Genomic DNA, 16,331 nt, shown 5'->3' with positions numbered 1-16,331 from the left:
TTTGATGCATCGGTGTTATGATTCTGTTGCTCGTGTGTGTGTAAACTGTAGGTACGTTGGTGTAAGATCAACATTGGATTCCTCTCTGAACAGGAAGTGAGGATCCATAGCAGCCCTGAGCATTAGAAGGCCCCCCCGAGTATAGAATCAGAGTTTACTAACACACACATGTTGCTGTTTTAGTGGAGTTACTGTTGCATTACAAACTGACCTCGACTTCAACTGATTATTGGTTGATTTATTGATTAAAGTCACCCGAGTCATCGAACGCCATCTTACTGCTGTGGTTTATTCTTAAAGATAAGGTAATGATCACTCGGAGTACACTCGTCAGCACGTTCCACTGAAATCTAACCACAACTATGACTTCAGTAACCAGAACACCATGTTTTGTCTATTTTCGTGAAGTTCAAGGTCAAATATTTTTGATATTCCCCATGTTTGTGAGGACATCTGGTCTCCACTAAGATGCATAAAAAAAACCCACAATCTCATCCTTAGGGGGATTGCTTTGCTTGAGATAAAAACAGTGACGTCTGAAGAGTGTGAAGTCATGCACGCGCACACACTGTAATTAGGTGACAGTAATTAAATGCTTACTAAACACCGCTTTTTGTGTTTGAAAGTGAGGTGTGTATGAAGAGTCGCTGTGTAATGACAGGGTTTCAGCAGAGAATGTTTTGCAGCTAAACACACTCGTACTGTATTTATGGGTTAGTTGAAGAAACGAAGCTGGACGGACGTCTTATAACACCGCCGTCCTTACGTAATCCCTACAAGTGGCGCATGTTCGAGATATATATATATATATATATATATATATATATATATATGATATGACATTAGTGTAGGTCTGTATTCCTTTTGTGCTCCATATTCCCACAGAAACATGAATCAACTTTGGGTTTATTTGCAGGAAAAAAAAAAAAAAACACATCAGCTTGAGAAAATACTGATGATATAATACAGTACTGGCTCAATGAATTTAAATAATTAAAAAAAAAATCAATTAAAAATGAATTTTTTTTTAGTTGAACGTAATTTAAAATGCAAACAAAATCACTTGATCATCCCAGAGTGAAAACATTATTTTAAAAAGGGTTGAACTGGTTAACAACAATAATAATAATAGGAAGAAGAAACCTAAAATGAAACACTTTCCTCCAATTTGCTTAATTTCCTGTCTGAAATTTGTCACTTCCTGCCTGGAAAACAGGTTCTCGATGGGAGAAAAATCCATGTCGGAAGTATTTTTTCCTACAATTCTGCAAGCGACAAATCACACAACGAAGTCGAAAAATGTTCACACACGTTTCTGGTTAAATGCAATGTTTGTGTAATCCAAGTTTTTTTTTTTCTTCTCTGCTCCTAATTTTATATCTTATTAATCCAAATCACAATCAAGCTATTAATTCGAAGAGGATTTTTAACGAAAGTAGACCTGGCAACCACTTTCTACCCACTTTTTTCCTTTCTAATATAGTAGCTAGTCTTGCGTTAGCTAGAAAATTAAAGAACTCTGGCTAACGGGAGGATTTTTAAGCATTTAAAAAAAAAAAAAAAAAAAACCCCGACTCCTAAATCTTACATCTTGTGAGAAATTTCTGGAGTGTCGTTGCGGTTTTGCCAACAGCTAGCGAGGTAGTTCGGCGAAGTTAAACTTGCTAGTGAACTTAGTTTCAAGTTGGCTGTTCGCTATAATGCATTAAAACCTCCCTTTTTTTTGTGGTGAATTAATTACAATTCGAGCAAACCACTCCCAAGAATTAGGACATGCCCACTTTAGTTCTCGAGCTGGATTCAAAACAGCAAAAACACCGATTCACGTTTCCTGATATTGAGCTTCTTGTGTAGAAATGTGAACTTGAAGATAACGCTGATTTTCTGAGCAACTTCATCATTTCTAGAGAGCATAAGATGCATTTTTGCTACAAATCTGTTTGGCGTTTCGTTTTTAGTTCACATTCACAAAATGGCGTGATGAATTCTGTCGTGAAATGACAGTTGAAAACAAAAGGAAAAAAGTGTGCGAGTGGAAGCAGGAATCAGTTCCCTACGTACGCTCGTCTCAGTAGAACTAAAGTTATAAAATGGTTATATATGGACGTGACGTATGCAGAGGTATAAAGTTCTTCCTCAGGATGGAGGCTGAAAGGTTGCTCCACGGGTTACATGTAACCTTTGACCTCTGAGGTTCACTTGTGGAACTTCTTGCTGGGATCCTTGGCGTGATCGAGGAGGAGCTGGCAGGGGGTGAAGTGGTTTCCGTAGACCTCTTCGTAACGTCTCATCTTCTGAACGAGTTTATCGGCTCTGAACGAGTCCACAAAGCGGAAGGGACCTGGAGAGCACGTGACACGGCATGGATGTGTAGCTATATACTGTATACACCCAGAATATATATATATTGTGTGTGTGTGTTTCACCTCCTAGACAGGGAGGGAAGCCCAATCCGAACACGGCTCCGATGTCTCCTTGTACCGGATCGGGCAGAATTCCGTCCTGCAGACACAGGACTGCTTCGTTGACAAATCGGGACGTGAGCCGATACTGTATGTCCTCATCTCCAGACCTACACAGAGCATTGTTCTGTAAGACTTAGCACAATTCCAATAAAATAGAATCGTGGAAGCTTAATTACACCATGTTATGGCGTAAAGAAGGTTCTGGAAAGTCTTCAGCGACCTGTGAGTGAAATTAAAATGCGATAGATTTGTTGCATTCTCGATTCTGATTGGTCAGAAGGTGTTGATTAGTTTCCTCTCACAGCAGCTCTGGCACTACTGCAGCTGCGCATCACGCGTTTATATTAATGCGCTCGTTTCCATAGCAACAATCTTATTGACACCTTTTCAGATTTACCAATTAAAAAAAAACATTTTTACAAAGCTGAGTTTTAGTTCCAACAGTTATTACTGGTTAATTAATCAACTGGAAGACCCGCCTCGCCCTTTGATCTTGTCGTCTGATGACGATCAGGAATTTTTCGGAAAACCCGGACGTTATCATCGCAGGTCAGCATGGTGGAAAGAACACGGACGTGATTTTACTGAGCAAATTCACCGATATTTCATGACCTCCTTGTCGAAACCTACTTTTTTGTTTCTTACTCTTTCGTTTGACCGTCGCCATTTTGGATCGAAACGTGCGTTTGAGAAGTCGCGTGAGGTGTCGATAATAGTGATCACTTTCACCGGTGTCCACCATCATCGACACCCTGTGGAATTAAGCGGCGTTTACAGCTGTTATGGATCGATCTTTGTGTAACATTGTTGAAGTCGATGAAGTACTTTTAAAAAAAAAAAATAATAAAAAAAAGAAGTGCTGTGATTTATAATACATTTTTTTTCTGATTCGTAACAGAATGGAACGTTTATCGTGTTTGGAATCTGATTTGAAACATTCAGAAAATACATTTTTTGCAGTTTGTTGTAAATATCTACCACATATGACAATATCTGTAGACATTTTATATTTTGGTTCGAGGAACGACATGCAACCTTTGACCTGGATTTTCATGTGGTTACAATATCGACCACCTGCTGACATTTAATCGGTAAACTAGAAAATAATACAAACAACAACGACGACGACGAATAACAAAACGTGATCGATGACAATACTTCGTGGAGCAAAAAGATTTTCTGACGCAGCTCAAACATTAGAATTACTTCATTTACGTAAACACCGACATCCATATATTTATATAAAAGATATTTTGTACTAAATACAAGTCTCTGTTCAACAAATTTTAAATAATGCCTGTCGGATACGCTAAGTAATCGGGAATCGACTTTATTTCCCCCCCCAGTTCAAGTTTGAGTAATTATCCATGCACAATTTACGTACTGAAAGTCTTTTCTACTTTTGTAACGGCCAAAAGATCGTTAAGGTGTCGATAATTGTAAGAAATCTGCTCTCGTGTAAGAGGAATAAAAGACTCCAGGACATGCTGGTGTTGGAAATTAATCAACTTGTGCGTGTGGTAACAGGAACGCTGCTTCACCAGGCCATCCTTAAAAAAAAAAAAATCAGTTTCCTGTCCACCAGGTGAGCAAAAAAATTTTCAGTCGGGAGGGAGGGATTTATTATTTTTTATATATATGGATGGATAAGAAATCGCAATGCTGTGTTTGCTTTTCCTTTCAGTACTTTATGACAAAAGCAGACACATTTAATAAAATGACAGTTTAATCAACTGAAACTTGTACAAAAACTTTAAGTTAGCATTTTAAATGCTGACTGCAACATTTGCAAAACTTTTACAAAGGTACTTAAAATGTCCGACACACGGACTTTTTGTAGTTCTAAATCGAGCGTTAGGCCTAGTTCGGATGAAATTACACTATTAAAATGATCACTGAATGATTTGTTTTTCTGAATCTTTACTATTTTGTTGTTCGCTAGAATACCATTTTGCGATTTCACACTTAAGCAAAATTTAAAACTCCGGATCTCCTTCCTTCATGGTGGCTGCCATTTTTTTGTGCCGCACGGCGCATGCGCAGAGCTGATTCAGTTCAGAGTGCGCGCGCACTCGGCGGAGGCAGTAGTGTGTCGGGGCCGTCGGAGGGAACAGAAGCAGAGATAACGCTTATTTTGTCTCCGGTAAACCAGTCTTCTCTCGCTCAATTACGTGCTGGCATCAAAAGACACCGCTGGTTGTAAATGAAACCAAACTGAGTGGTTGGAGTGTATTTGCACAAATGGAGAAATGTTGGCCGAGTGTGTAATTGTGTAGCCGCCACTGCAGACCGCTGTCGTTGTTAATTCATAGCATGCTCAGCTGCGTGAATGTGTCCTGCACCGAAAATAAGAGATTTACAAGCCAGGAACGCCTCATGATGCAATACGCAAGAAAAGAAAGAAGATTTACTGCCATTTTACTTTGTATTTGAGTAAAGTGAATAAATAAATGGTCTGTGGAAAATACATTTAATCCTGGGAACTGCGTGCACAGGAGTTTATTTTGTGTTTACTTCCCCCCGGCTGGCTACTTATTTGTCATGGCTGGCTAGTACGAGCCTTAGTGGAAAGCCCTGGGAATGCGGAAATGTCAAGTTCGATTTTAGATTTACGAGCCCGAAAAAAATGTCGAAAAACCGGCGTTAAAAAAAAAAATTTCAACCGCACAAACGGCACTCACCCGGCCGGTGGACCGGAAACAGAACATTTTTTAATAATGGCCCCACGTTGATTATTTTCCCTCTCGCAGCATGTTCTATATTCTGAGAGGTGTGTGTGTGTGTGTGTGTGTGTGTGTGTGTGTGTGTGTGTGTGTGCAGCTCTTACACAGCAGGGGGCGCCACCAGTTTAAACTTCTTCAGAATCTTTTCAGTTCCTGAGTTCAGCTGCTTATCCTTTGATTTGGCTCCGTACACATAATAGCCTTTACCCGACTTACGACCTGGATGGACGGACGGACACACACACACACACACGCGCACAATTAAACCAGATTTTCTGTTACTAGTTTAGTTCTTATTTTGCGACGCTCTCGTACCCATGAAGCCTTCCTGCACCATGCTCGTCAGCACCTCCACGTTCCCGCCCCCGAACCGCGATCCGAACGCCTTCCCAAGATCCTCTGCCACGTGAGCAGCCACGTCGACCCCGACTTCATCCACAAGGGTTGTCAAGCCGACGGGAAACCCAAAACCTGTCGTTAAGGTGTCGAGCTTCTTAGGCCCCACCCCTTCCTGCAGAAAGGTAAAGGGGTGGGGTTTAAGTGGTTCACAGTGTGAGATTCTGGATGATCGTCATTAATTTATTGACACTAACAAACCTGCAGTGCTCGGACCGCCTCGGCAAGGGTCGGAGCCAGGCAGCGGGTCGTGTAGAATCCCGGCCCGTCCTGGAGAAACGGAGGGACAAAAACATTGTATGTGATGAGATGACGTAATGACTCTCAGACACACTCGTACACGGACACACTCACCCGCACGACGATGATGACTTTGCCCTGCTTGAGGCCGAAAGCTACAGCCGACGCTGTCGTGTCTTTAGAGGTTTTATCGCTAGTGATGATCTCCAACAGCTGCATCTTATCAACTGGAGAGAAATAGTGCATCCCAATCACCTACACACACACAGAGCAATTTTTCACGATTATTACTTTTACATTAATGCAACGCTGTTTTATTTAGTGACCGCACTTTTATTCTATTTTTAAACACACTTTTTTTTTTTTTTTTTGGCTTTTTACTCACCTTCTCAGGTCTGGTGCTGACGGTAGCGATGTCGCTGATGGGCAAAGCTGACGTGTTAGAGACAAAGATGCAGTGTGGAGGGGTCACCTGTGCACGCGCGCACACATCTATTATTCCCATTTGTATCAACAAGACGAAAGCGGTGTGTGTATGAAAAGTTAGAAACACTTACAGCTTCCACCTCCTTCAGCACTCTGTGCTTGATGGCCAGATCCTCGAACACGGCCTCGATCACCATGTCAGCCTTGTTAAAGCCGCTGTAGTCCAACTGCGTGGTCAGAAACGACATAGTCGCGTCTCTCTCAAACGACGTGATGCTCTTCTTCTTCATTTTATCATTCAGTCTGAGAGAGAGAGAGAGAGAGAGAGAGAGAGGCTGACTCAATTCAGGTAAAACTGTGCTGAGGGAACTTAGATACTTGAACATGTTCACAGACATTCCTCAAAAGGTGATGTCCTTGCTGCAGGTGGAGTTAGGTCTGATCAAGCCCCTCCTTCTACCCGCGTGGAGTTGAACCTAAAATCCAGGGGGTGGAGTCAGACCTGAGTTCACGTCTCCTATACTCAATTATCAGCAACGGACTAAAACGGTGCGTGGTCTCCACCCACTGAACATTTGGTTCCACTCTGCTCAAGCAGGAGGAGCTGGATATGAGGTGTGACTCCGCCCCTTGAACATGTACAGTGGCATGCAAAAGTTTGGGCACCCTTACTGAAAATATCTCTTACTGTGAATAGTTAAGTGAGCAGAAGATATTTTCCTGGGAGTAGACCTCCCAGGAAAATAAGCTCTTTTAATAGACTCAACTCGTAATTGTTTCTAATTATATTATAATTGAGAACATAGAGTTGTATATTTGGTTTATATCATGTATAAGTAAACGTGTTAATTTATAAAGAGGAGGATGTTGCATCTTGGCTTGGGCATGATCAATAGGAAAGCGTTAGGAATTTGAGCTCAGGTAACAGGACAATTTAATTTAAGAAGCAAAAACTTCATTTCACTTCATGTTTATCTCAGTTACAATTCTGAAAGAAATGAAAGCTTTCTCGAGCTGAAAGCTGTTAATCAGTGTGCGCACGCAAAAATACGATTTTGAGTTCTATAGAGATCTTGCATGTGACGTCACAGCCGATCCAGATTGTGACAGATGCCATCGTGTCGGTCAAACGCCATATTCCGCCTTCTACTTCTGCTTTTACTTCTACCTTTTCTTCTGGAAAACCCTACTATATACAATTCTACTACAACGGCTGCGGCTACAAGCTCTCCCTACCTGTGCACGGTTTTTATGTTTTTTGTGTGTATTTTTGCGTGTTGTTCGTCTGTACCGGACTTCAATATCCACTACAACCGTATGGACTTACTGGACATTGGTTTCCAGCAGAAAATGACGGTTTGTAACGATTTCCATCGCATGCACAACATTCCGGACGAGAAAAAAACATTCCGGACGAGACCAGATTGCGAGACCAGCGGGGTCTCCGTGGATTGTTATCGGAAGCAAAGCGAAGGAGGCAGCGCCGGGAGCCGAAGCAAAAGCGAGGCTACAGGCAGAGCCGGCCTGTTGACTAAGCTCAGAAAACAGCTACTCAAACCTCCACTGCTAAGCCTCTACCTCTCCAACGCCAGATCCATGTAAACAAGAGGGACGATTTGGAATTACCTTATTCTATAATCGGCTGGTCAGTGCTATACTCAATACTTAAGTGACTTACCCATCCAGTGAGGATCATTTTCTTGCTTACAAGATGCCACATCTGAGTCGCTGACAAATCCTGAATTGCTGTAAAGAAAACTGTCCAGAGGTTTATAAGCACGCAGTGCTTCACCACTGAACAGCGAGGGAAAGTTGATGAGGTAATCATACACGTCCGGGTATTCCGCTGGCAGTTCAAAATCCGGTCGTGAAAACTCCGTCCGGAAAGCCATAAGGGTCACAAATCTGTAGGTCGTTTATTTTAGACATATATCTAGTTATCTGTTCATTAGAAAAATGAGCCGTGTAGTCCGTCGGTTGAAATTGATCCATTCTGTACACGAGTGCAGCAGTATTCAGCGGTGTTTTTGACCGACACGATGGCGGTTGTGTACTTTCCGGTCACGTGACTGCAAGATTTCTATTGGAATACGTTACACCTCAATGGCTGGTCATGTACCTACATGTATCGTGATAAATGCACAAAGTCTAAAGAGTACAAACAATAACAATGGAAAACAAGTGTCAAACATCTTCAGATTCCAGGAACGTGTGTATACAGAGAACTCTGACAGTGTCTTTGTCACAGAAACGTGGTTAAAAGGATACGTAGACAACATAGAACTGCTGCCCAATGGGTACAACATCTTTAGAAAGGACCGGATAACACACAGAGGTGGAGTATTAATAGCTATAAAATCAAGCTCTTTTGACTCATCCCGCACAGTTAGAGTTGTCATCCTCTAATCTCAAAATCGTTACCGTCGAAATCATTACCAAATCAAAGTTAAAACTACTCGTATGTTGCTGCTACAGACTGCCAGATTCTGGAAATGATCGGTCTGATGAATTCAACGTGTTGTTAGCCAACTGCGCATCCCTCTATGCTAACATCCTTATCTGTGGCAACTTCAACCTTCCAAGGATAAACTGGATCTCGCCTGAAAGAACTTCAGGATCACATGAAGCTGCGTTTGTAGATCAACGAGACGACTACTTCTTAACACAGCTTAACACAATCCCAACAAGGGGCGAAAATGTTCTTGACTTAGTTATAACAAGTCTGCCAGACCATGTCAAAAATATCTCCGTGATTAGCCCTGCACAGAGTGGCTTACTTACAGACCATAGCTCAATAGTATTTCATTTTGGAGTACCAAAAAAGGCAACATCTAAACCGACACGGATCGTGTTTGATTACAAGAGAGGGGATTTTGACGGTCTGTGCTCAGCTCTTCAGAACATTGATTTTGATAGTACTCTCCGACATGATGATGTCAACGCCAGCTGGCTTGAGTGGAAACCAGTGGCGGCTGGTAGTCTTTCAAACAGGGGAGGCTGGTCGGTTACGATATTTCCAGATTTTAAAAGAAAAAAACATCAATTTTGCCCATACTCTTGCCTCTGATCTGGCTGATTGTTGGCAGCATCACAAACTGTGAAATAACAGGTTCTTTTGGCCCATTAGCCTAATGTCCAAAATACATGATGGTGGTGTTGGGGGGGAGGGGTATATTTTAACATTTTATATTTTAAAATTGTGGCATGTTGTTTAAAAATTGATCATTATTGAAAGCAGCTCTTTGTCAGGAACCTCAGCAGTAGAGCTGGGTGCCACACATTTCATTCAATGACACTTTCCCTATATTTTACTTATTTTGACTGAGAAATGTTTTATTGACAATTTTGATAACCCTTCACTTTTAATCCAGGTCTGTAGTGTGAAATGTTCTCGGCTGTGCTTTCGTTTAAAAATGTTTTCCAAATTGTTGCTGTGTTTAATTCATATCCAGAGAAATATATATTCCAATATAATATACTCAGCATAAACATTTTAAATAGATTCTATATTTTTGGTCCATCCATGAGATATTACTAAAGTAGCCTATTTACTGTTGTTGATGTGGGTCACTTGCTGTTAGCCAATTCACTTTCTCGTACCAGGAGAGCTGAAAGGAACGAGTATTATTCCCTACCTTTTTCACCAAGTCAATTTGAGGCGTTGGTCTACCCTGCTCTTTAATTTTAATTTTTTCCTCAAAAGGAAGACTGGCAAATGGCTTCGCCAAAATTAAATCAGCAATGCTTGGCATCCGTGCGCAGCTTTCTTGCTAGCTGACTAGCCCCCTCAAGTTCAAGTTCAGTCACTCAAATAAACGAAATTTCTGGAACTAAGATAGCAAACTTGACAACACTATATTTACACTTTATTTACAATGAAGATATATACAAACTAAAAAAGCTGGTAGAAACCGTATGTAATGAATGAAATCAAAATGTAAGCTGATCTCTTACAATACACCACAGCACTTGCGAATCCGCATGGGACTGAACTGAAATTCACCGCTGCCTGTCTATAGTTGAAACGAGCTGTCAATCAAAGAAAATATCCGGCCGCTTTCACCAATCACCAGTTTCCTCGCGGAAACTGCCATGTCCCTCCCATGTGAGGCTGGGAGTCCGTAGGCGGGCATTTTCGCAGTATTTGTCTAATAACCGTCTTGCATTTTGAGATTGAAAGCGCAGAGCTCCCAAATGCCATTGAAGTCCACTGAGGCTGGGAGTCCGTGAGACTCCGTGGGTGGGCGTTTTCGCAGTATTTGTCCAATAATCGTCTTGCGTTTTGAGATTGAAAAGCGCAAAGCTCCCAAATGCCATTGAAGTCCACTGAGGCTGCGCTGCATCGTGCTGTCACGAGGTGGAAAAACTCACGCACACACTAAAGTTATAACGGAATGATTTCGCACTGTAGTGGGTTGAGCACATATGATTCTGGATCTGAAATAGCAATGTTATAAGGTCGGCTATAACATAAGCCTAGCGCAATTCATCCTACACGATGTTCGTCATTTTTAGAGGAGGCTGAGCCTCCCTTGTTGTCTTAGAGCAATCGCCCGTGGTGGAAACATACGTTCCTCAACACCGTCAATATCTACATTCCTTCTAAAAGAGTGAAGGGTAGAAGCTCACCTCCCTGGATGAATGGAGACATCATGCACGAACTGAGGAAAAAGGACACCATCAGAGAGAAGCTTAGAAAGTCACCAGACAACGATGCACTTGGATCACAATTTAAAGACCATAGATCTAAAGTTAAAAAGATGATTAGAGAAAGTCGCGAGAACTTTAACTCTCTTGATGCTGACCTATCCGAAAACCCAAAGAGATTCTGGTCTGTTTTTAAGCTGAAAAGTAGAGTCGTGCTTTCCTGCCACCATGTACATTGGACGCGAGAACAATGGAAATAACAACATCCCTGAGGGTCAAGTTTCAATGCCTGCTTCAATAGCTACGCTGTTTAATAAGTACTTTTCCTCTGTCTTCAATCCAACAGTGCATGGCGAACCTTTACCTGGCGGGCTTGGTTCAGATCAACCACTATCAACATCAAATATTGAATACCTTCTGTCTGAGGTAGATCTTGAAGTACAAGAAGTCAACGAAGCTCTCAAAGCCCTAGATGTTAGCAAGGCCACTGGACCTGATAACATCCCCTACCGACTTCTTAAGGAGACTGCTCAACAGATTGCACCATCCCTTACGAAGCTTTTCAACCTCTCTCTCCGCCTTGGTATTGCGCCTGACGAATGGAAGCTAGCTAATGTCATCCCTGTTTATAAGCGGAAAGGAGACAAACAAAGTGTTGAAAAATATCGCCCAATCTCTCTACTGTGTGTCATATCTAAGGTACTTGAGCGCTGTGTACTTACCAACCTACGAGATCATCTACTAGAATTTATAAACAACGCTCAACATGGTTTCCAGCCTGGAAAATCTTGCACAACTCAGCTTCTTGAAGTACTCCATTGTATCAGCTCCTTGTTGGACAATGGCAAGCAAACTGATATCATCTACATGGACATGTCAAAGGCGTTTGACAAAGTAGACCACACAGCACTGCTTCATAAGCTTGAACGCAACTTCAATATCTCTGGTATCTTACTACAGTGGCTAAAGTCTTACCTCACTAACCGTAGACAGAGAGTGACAGTCCTTGGGTGTTCGTCCAACGAATCTCGTGACGTCTGGTGTCCCACAAGGCAGTATCTTTGGACCCATCCTCTTCCTTCTCTACATGAATGACCTCCCAGACTCTGTACAGCACTCTAACGTCGCGTGTTTCGCAGATGATACTAAAATCTTCAGGAGTGTCGACTCCATTGATAGCTCTTCTCTTGTCCAACAAGATCTTCATAGTCTAGAAAACTGGTCAAGGAGGTCTGGATTAGTTTTCAACGAGACCAAGTGCAAATCTCAACACATTACTCATAAAACAACTCCAACCGAAACCCAATACATCTTTAATGAGAAACCACTTCTACTGACTTCTCAAGAGAAAGACATCGGAGTGTGGATTTGCAGCGATTTGACCTGGTCCAAGCAAGTCAGCGAGAGATGTGCTAAGGTGCAATAAACTTCTTGGCTTCTTGCGAAGAACTGCAATGGAGATCAGTAAATTAAGAACTCACTGAACTCTATACCTCACGGTGGTACGCTCAGCTCTAGGATATGCCACTCAGGTCTGGAGTCCACAAACCGTAAAGCTGATCCAACAAGTAGAACGTATCCAGCGACGTGCAACGAAACTCATTCTTGGTCTTCCATTTCTCTGTGCTGAGTCCTATAAAGAACAGCTCATCTCTACCGATTTATTACCTCTCTGCTACTGGCATGAATATTTGGATCTGATTTTTTTCTTCAAAGCCACTACTGGCCTGGTTATAGTCTCTCCTGATGTTCTTCCTACTCGTTCAAGTCCTACCAGAACTACAAGATCATCAGCCAACACTAAGGCCATCAGCTACCGCCCCGACAGATGTAAAACAGTCACCCATCAGCGATCCTTCTTTCTACGAACTTCTCGGTTGTGGAACATTCTACCTGAACACTTGAGATAAATGTTACCCTAAAATGTTTTAAATCGTTGCTATTAAGCTATTACAGAAATGCACTGTTACAGTGCTATGATGCAGATGATCCTAGATCTTACAAATCCATCTGCATAAAATGCAATAAGCCTCATCTCCTACTAGGAGAACTATCATGCTGCTTTTAAGTTAGTATATATTTATTGTCCATATTAAATATTCAAATAGTTTAGTTTTCAGTTACTTTATTTTCATGGTCGGGCTCTGACTATTGTGGCTATCATGCCTAATTGTTTAGTATATAGCTTAATTTTAAATTAGGTTTGGTTTTGTATTCATATTAACTTGTTTTTGGCTAGTAAATTATTCTAATTTCAGTTTTTTATTTTCATAGTTGGGCCCACAGTTATTGGTCTACGACTGTTGTGGTTACCCTGCCTCACTTTTTTGTAATAGTTTTATACTTTAGTTTTTATACCTTAATTCGCTTTTTGTTTGTATTATTATTTCTGAGGCAAAACTAAATAAAAAAAAAAAAAAAGATGAACCGATCACCAAAAGGCATAAAGGTAAAGACAACACATTTCTTTTCAGCGTTTTCTGCAGGATCTGTGTATTATTTTTGCTTTGTACAATTGGAGAGGGGCAGCACGGTGGTGTAGTGGTTAGCGCTGTCGCCTCACAGCAAGAAGGTCCGGGTTCGAGCCCCGTGGCCGGCGAGGGCCTTTCTGTGCGGAGTTTGCATGTTCTCCCCGTGTCCGCGTGGGTTTCCTCCGGGTGCTCCGGTTTCCCCCACAGTCCAAAGACATGCAGGTTAGGTTAACTGGTGACTCTAAATTGACCGTAGGTGTGAATGGTTGTCTGTGTCTATGTGTCAGCCCTGTGATGACCTGGCGACTTGTCCAGGGTGTACCCCGCCTTTCGCCCGTAGTCAGCTGGGATAGGCTCCAGCTTGCCTGCGACCCTGTAGAAGGATAAAGCGGCTAGAGATGATGAGATGAGACAATTGGAGAGTGAAAAAAGAAAAGGAACACCATACGAAAGTTTGGGCACCCCAATACATTTGAGTTCTCAGGTAACTTTTACCAAGGTTCCAGACCTTAATTAGCTTATTCAGCTGTAACTTGTTCAAATTCTTCGTTAGGAAAGGTCAGATGATGCAGATTTCAAAGCTGTATAAATTCTCTGACTCCTCAAACTTGTCCCTAAAATTAACAGCCATGGGCTCCTCTAAGCAACTCCCTCGCATTCTCATCTCATCTCATTATCTGTAGCCGCTTTATCCTGTTCTACAGGGTCGCAGGCAAGCTGGAGCCTATCCCAGCTGACTACAGGCGAAAGGCGGGGTACACCCTGGACAAGTCGCCAGGTCATCGCAGGGCTGACATATAGACAACCATTCACACTCACATTCACACCTACGGTCAATTTAGAGTCACCAGTTAACCTAACCTGCATGTCTTTGGACTGTGGGGGAAACCGGAGCACCCGGAGGAAACCCACGCGGACACGGGGAGAACATGCAAACTCCGCACAGAAAGGCCCTCGCCGGCCACGGGGCTCGAACCCGGACCTTCTTGCTGTGAGGCGAAAGCGCTAACCACTACACCACCGTGCCGCCCTCCCTCGCATTCTCATCTCATCTCATTATCTCTAGCCGCTTTATCCTTCTACAGGGTCGCAGGCAAGCTGGAGCCTATCCCAGCTGACTATGGGTGAAAGGCGGGGTACACCCTGGACAAGTTGCCAGGTCATCACAGGGCTGACACATAGACACAGACAACCATTCACACTCACATTCACACCTACGGTCAATTTAGAGTCACCAGTTAACCTAACCTGCATGTCTTTGGACTGTGGGGGAAACCGGAGCACCCGGAGGAAACCCACGCGTACATGGGGAGAACATGCAAACTCCGCACAGAAAGGCCCTCGCCGGCCACGGGGCTCGAACCCGGACCTTCTTGCTGTGAGGCGAAAGCGCTAACCACTACACCACCGTGCCGCCCTCCCTCGCATTCTGAATAATAAAATAATTGATGCTCACAAAGCAGAAGGCTACAAGAACGTAGCAAAATGTTTTCAGGTAGCTGTTTCCTCAGGTTGTAATGTTATTAAGAAATGGCAGTTAACAGAAACAGCGGAGATCAAAGCGAGGTCTGGAAGATGAAGAAAACTTTGAGAGAACTGCTTGCTAGAAAGGCAAATAAAAACCCCTGTTTGACTGCAGAAGACCTTCAGAAAGATTTAGCAGACCCTGGAGTGGTGGTGCACTGTTCTACTATGCAGCTACACTTGAACAAATATGACCTTCATGGGAGAGTCATCAGAAGAAAACCGTTCCTGCATCCTAGCCACAAAATTCAGCGTCTGAAGTTTGCAAATGAACATCTAAATAGGCCTGATGCATTTTGGAAACAAGTCCTGTGGACTGATGAAATCAAAATAGAACTTTTTGGCCACAATGTGCAAAAGTATGTTTGGAGAAAAAAGGGTGCCAAATTCCAGGAAAAGAACACCTCTCCAACTCTGAAGCATGGGTGTGGATCGATCATGCTTTGGGGTTGTGTTGCAGCCAGTGGCACAGGGCACATTTCATTGGTCGAGGGAAGCATGGATTCGAATAAATACCAGCAAACTCTGGAAGCAAACATCACACCATCTGTAAAAAAGTTGAAGTTAAAAAGAGGATGGGTCCTACAATAAGACAACGATCCAAAACACACCTCAAGCTCTACAATGGAATACCTCAAGAGGCCCAAGCTGAAGGTTTTGCCCTGGCCCTCACAGTCCCCCGACCTAAACATCATTGAAAATCTGTGGACAGATCTCAAAAGAGCAGTGCATGCAAGACAGCCCAAGAAACTTGTAGAACTGGAAGCCTTTTGCAAGGACGAGTGTGTGAAAATCCCCCAGGTAAGAAGTGAAAGATTATTAGCTGGCTACAAAAAGTGTTTACAAGCTGTGATACTTGCCAAAGGGGTTGTTACTAGGTACTAACCATGCAGGGTGCCCAAACTTTTGCTTCGGGCCCTTTTCCTTTTTTGTCATTTTAAAAATGTAAAAGATGAAAATAATAAAAAATTGTTTTTGCTTAAAATATTAAGGGAATGAGTCATCTTTAACTTCACGCCTTTTCGAGATCATTTCATCTTCAACTTGCTTAACTGTTCACAGGAACAGCAATTTTGACCAGGGGTGCACAAACTTTTGCATACCACTGTAGTTCAACTCTGCTCAAGTATGAGGAGATAAATATGAGGTCTGACTCCACCCCTTGAATGTTTGGTTCAACTCTGCTCAAGCAGGAGGAGCTAGATGAAGTTTGACTCCACCCCCTGAACATTTGGTTCCATGCTGCTCAAGGAGGAGGAGCAGCTAGATATGAGGTCCGACTCCACCCCCTGAGCGTTTGGGTTCTACAGCAAGGGGTACTTATTAACATTAAATCTCCATATTTGCCTCGCCCTTTTTTTTTTTTTTTATCAGAGCTAATTAGATCATGATACTGTATGAAAACATTACACAAGTAGTATTTTCTAGTTTAAAGGAGA

General features: G+C 42.5%; 1 protein-coding gene across 1 annotated transcript in view; it reads right to left on the bottom strand.

Annotated features, from left to right (window-relative positions):
- Positions 1-943: 943 nt before the first annotated feature.
- Positions 944-16,331, bottom strand: part of hadhaa (hydroxyacyl-CoA dehydrogenase trifunctional multienzyme complex subunit alpha a) — a 29,148-nt gene continuing 13,760 nt past the window's right edge. The window contains exons 13-20 of the mRNA XM_060913816.1: positions 6,382-6,553; positions 6,210-6,296; positions 5,939-6,079; positions 5,786-5,854; positions 5,504-5,699; positions 5,293-5,407; positions 2,427-2,572; positions 944-2,341 (exon numbers count right to left, since the gene is read on the bottom strand). Of these exons, the coding sequence (XP_060769799.1) occupies positions 2,196-2,341; positions 2,427-2,572; positions 5,293-5,407; positions 5,504-5,699; positions 5,786-5,854; positions 5,939-6,079; positions 6,210-6,296; positions 6,382-6,553 (1,072 nt within the window). The 3' untranslated portion in view covers positions 944-2,195. The remainder of the gene's footprint in view (positions 2,342-2,426; positions 2,573-5,292; positions 5,408-5,503; positions 5,700-5,785; positions 5,855-5,938; positions 6,080-6,209; positions 6,297-6,381; positions 6,554-16,331) is intronic.

Source organism: Neoarius graeffei, chromosome 2 (assembly GCF_027579695.1).
Source record: "Neoarius graeffei isolate fNeoGra1 chromosome 2, fNeoGra1.pri, whole genome shotgun sequence".
In the NCBI taxonomy this organism is placed as follows: Eukaryota; Metazoa; Chordata; class Actinopteri; order Siluriformes; family Ariidae; genus Neoarius; species Neoarius graeffei.
Note: the sequence above shows the minus strand (reverse complement) of the source record. Positions and strands in the feature narration are given on the sequence as shown.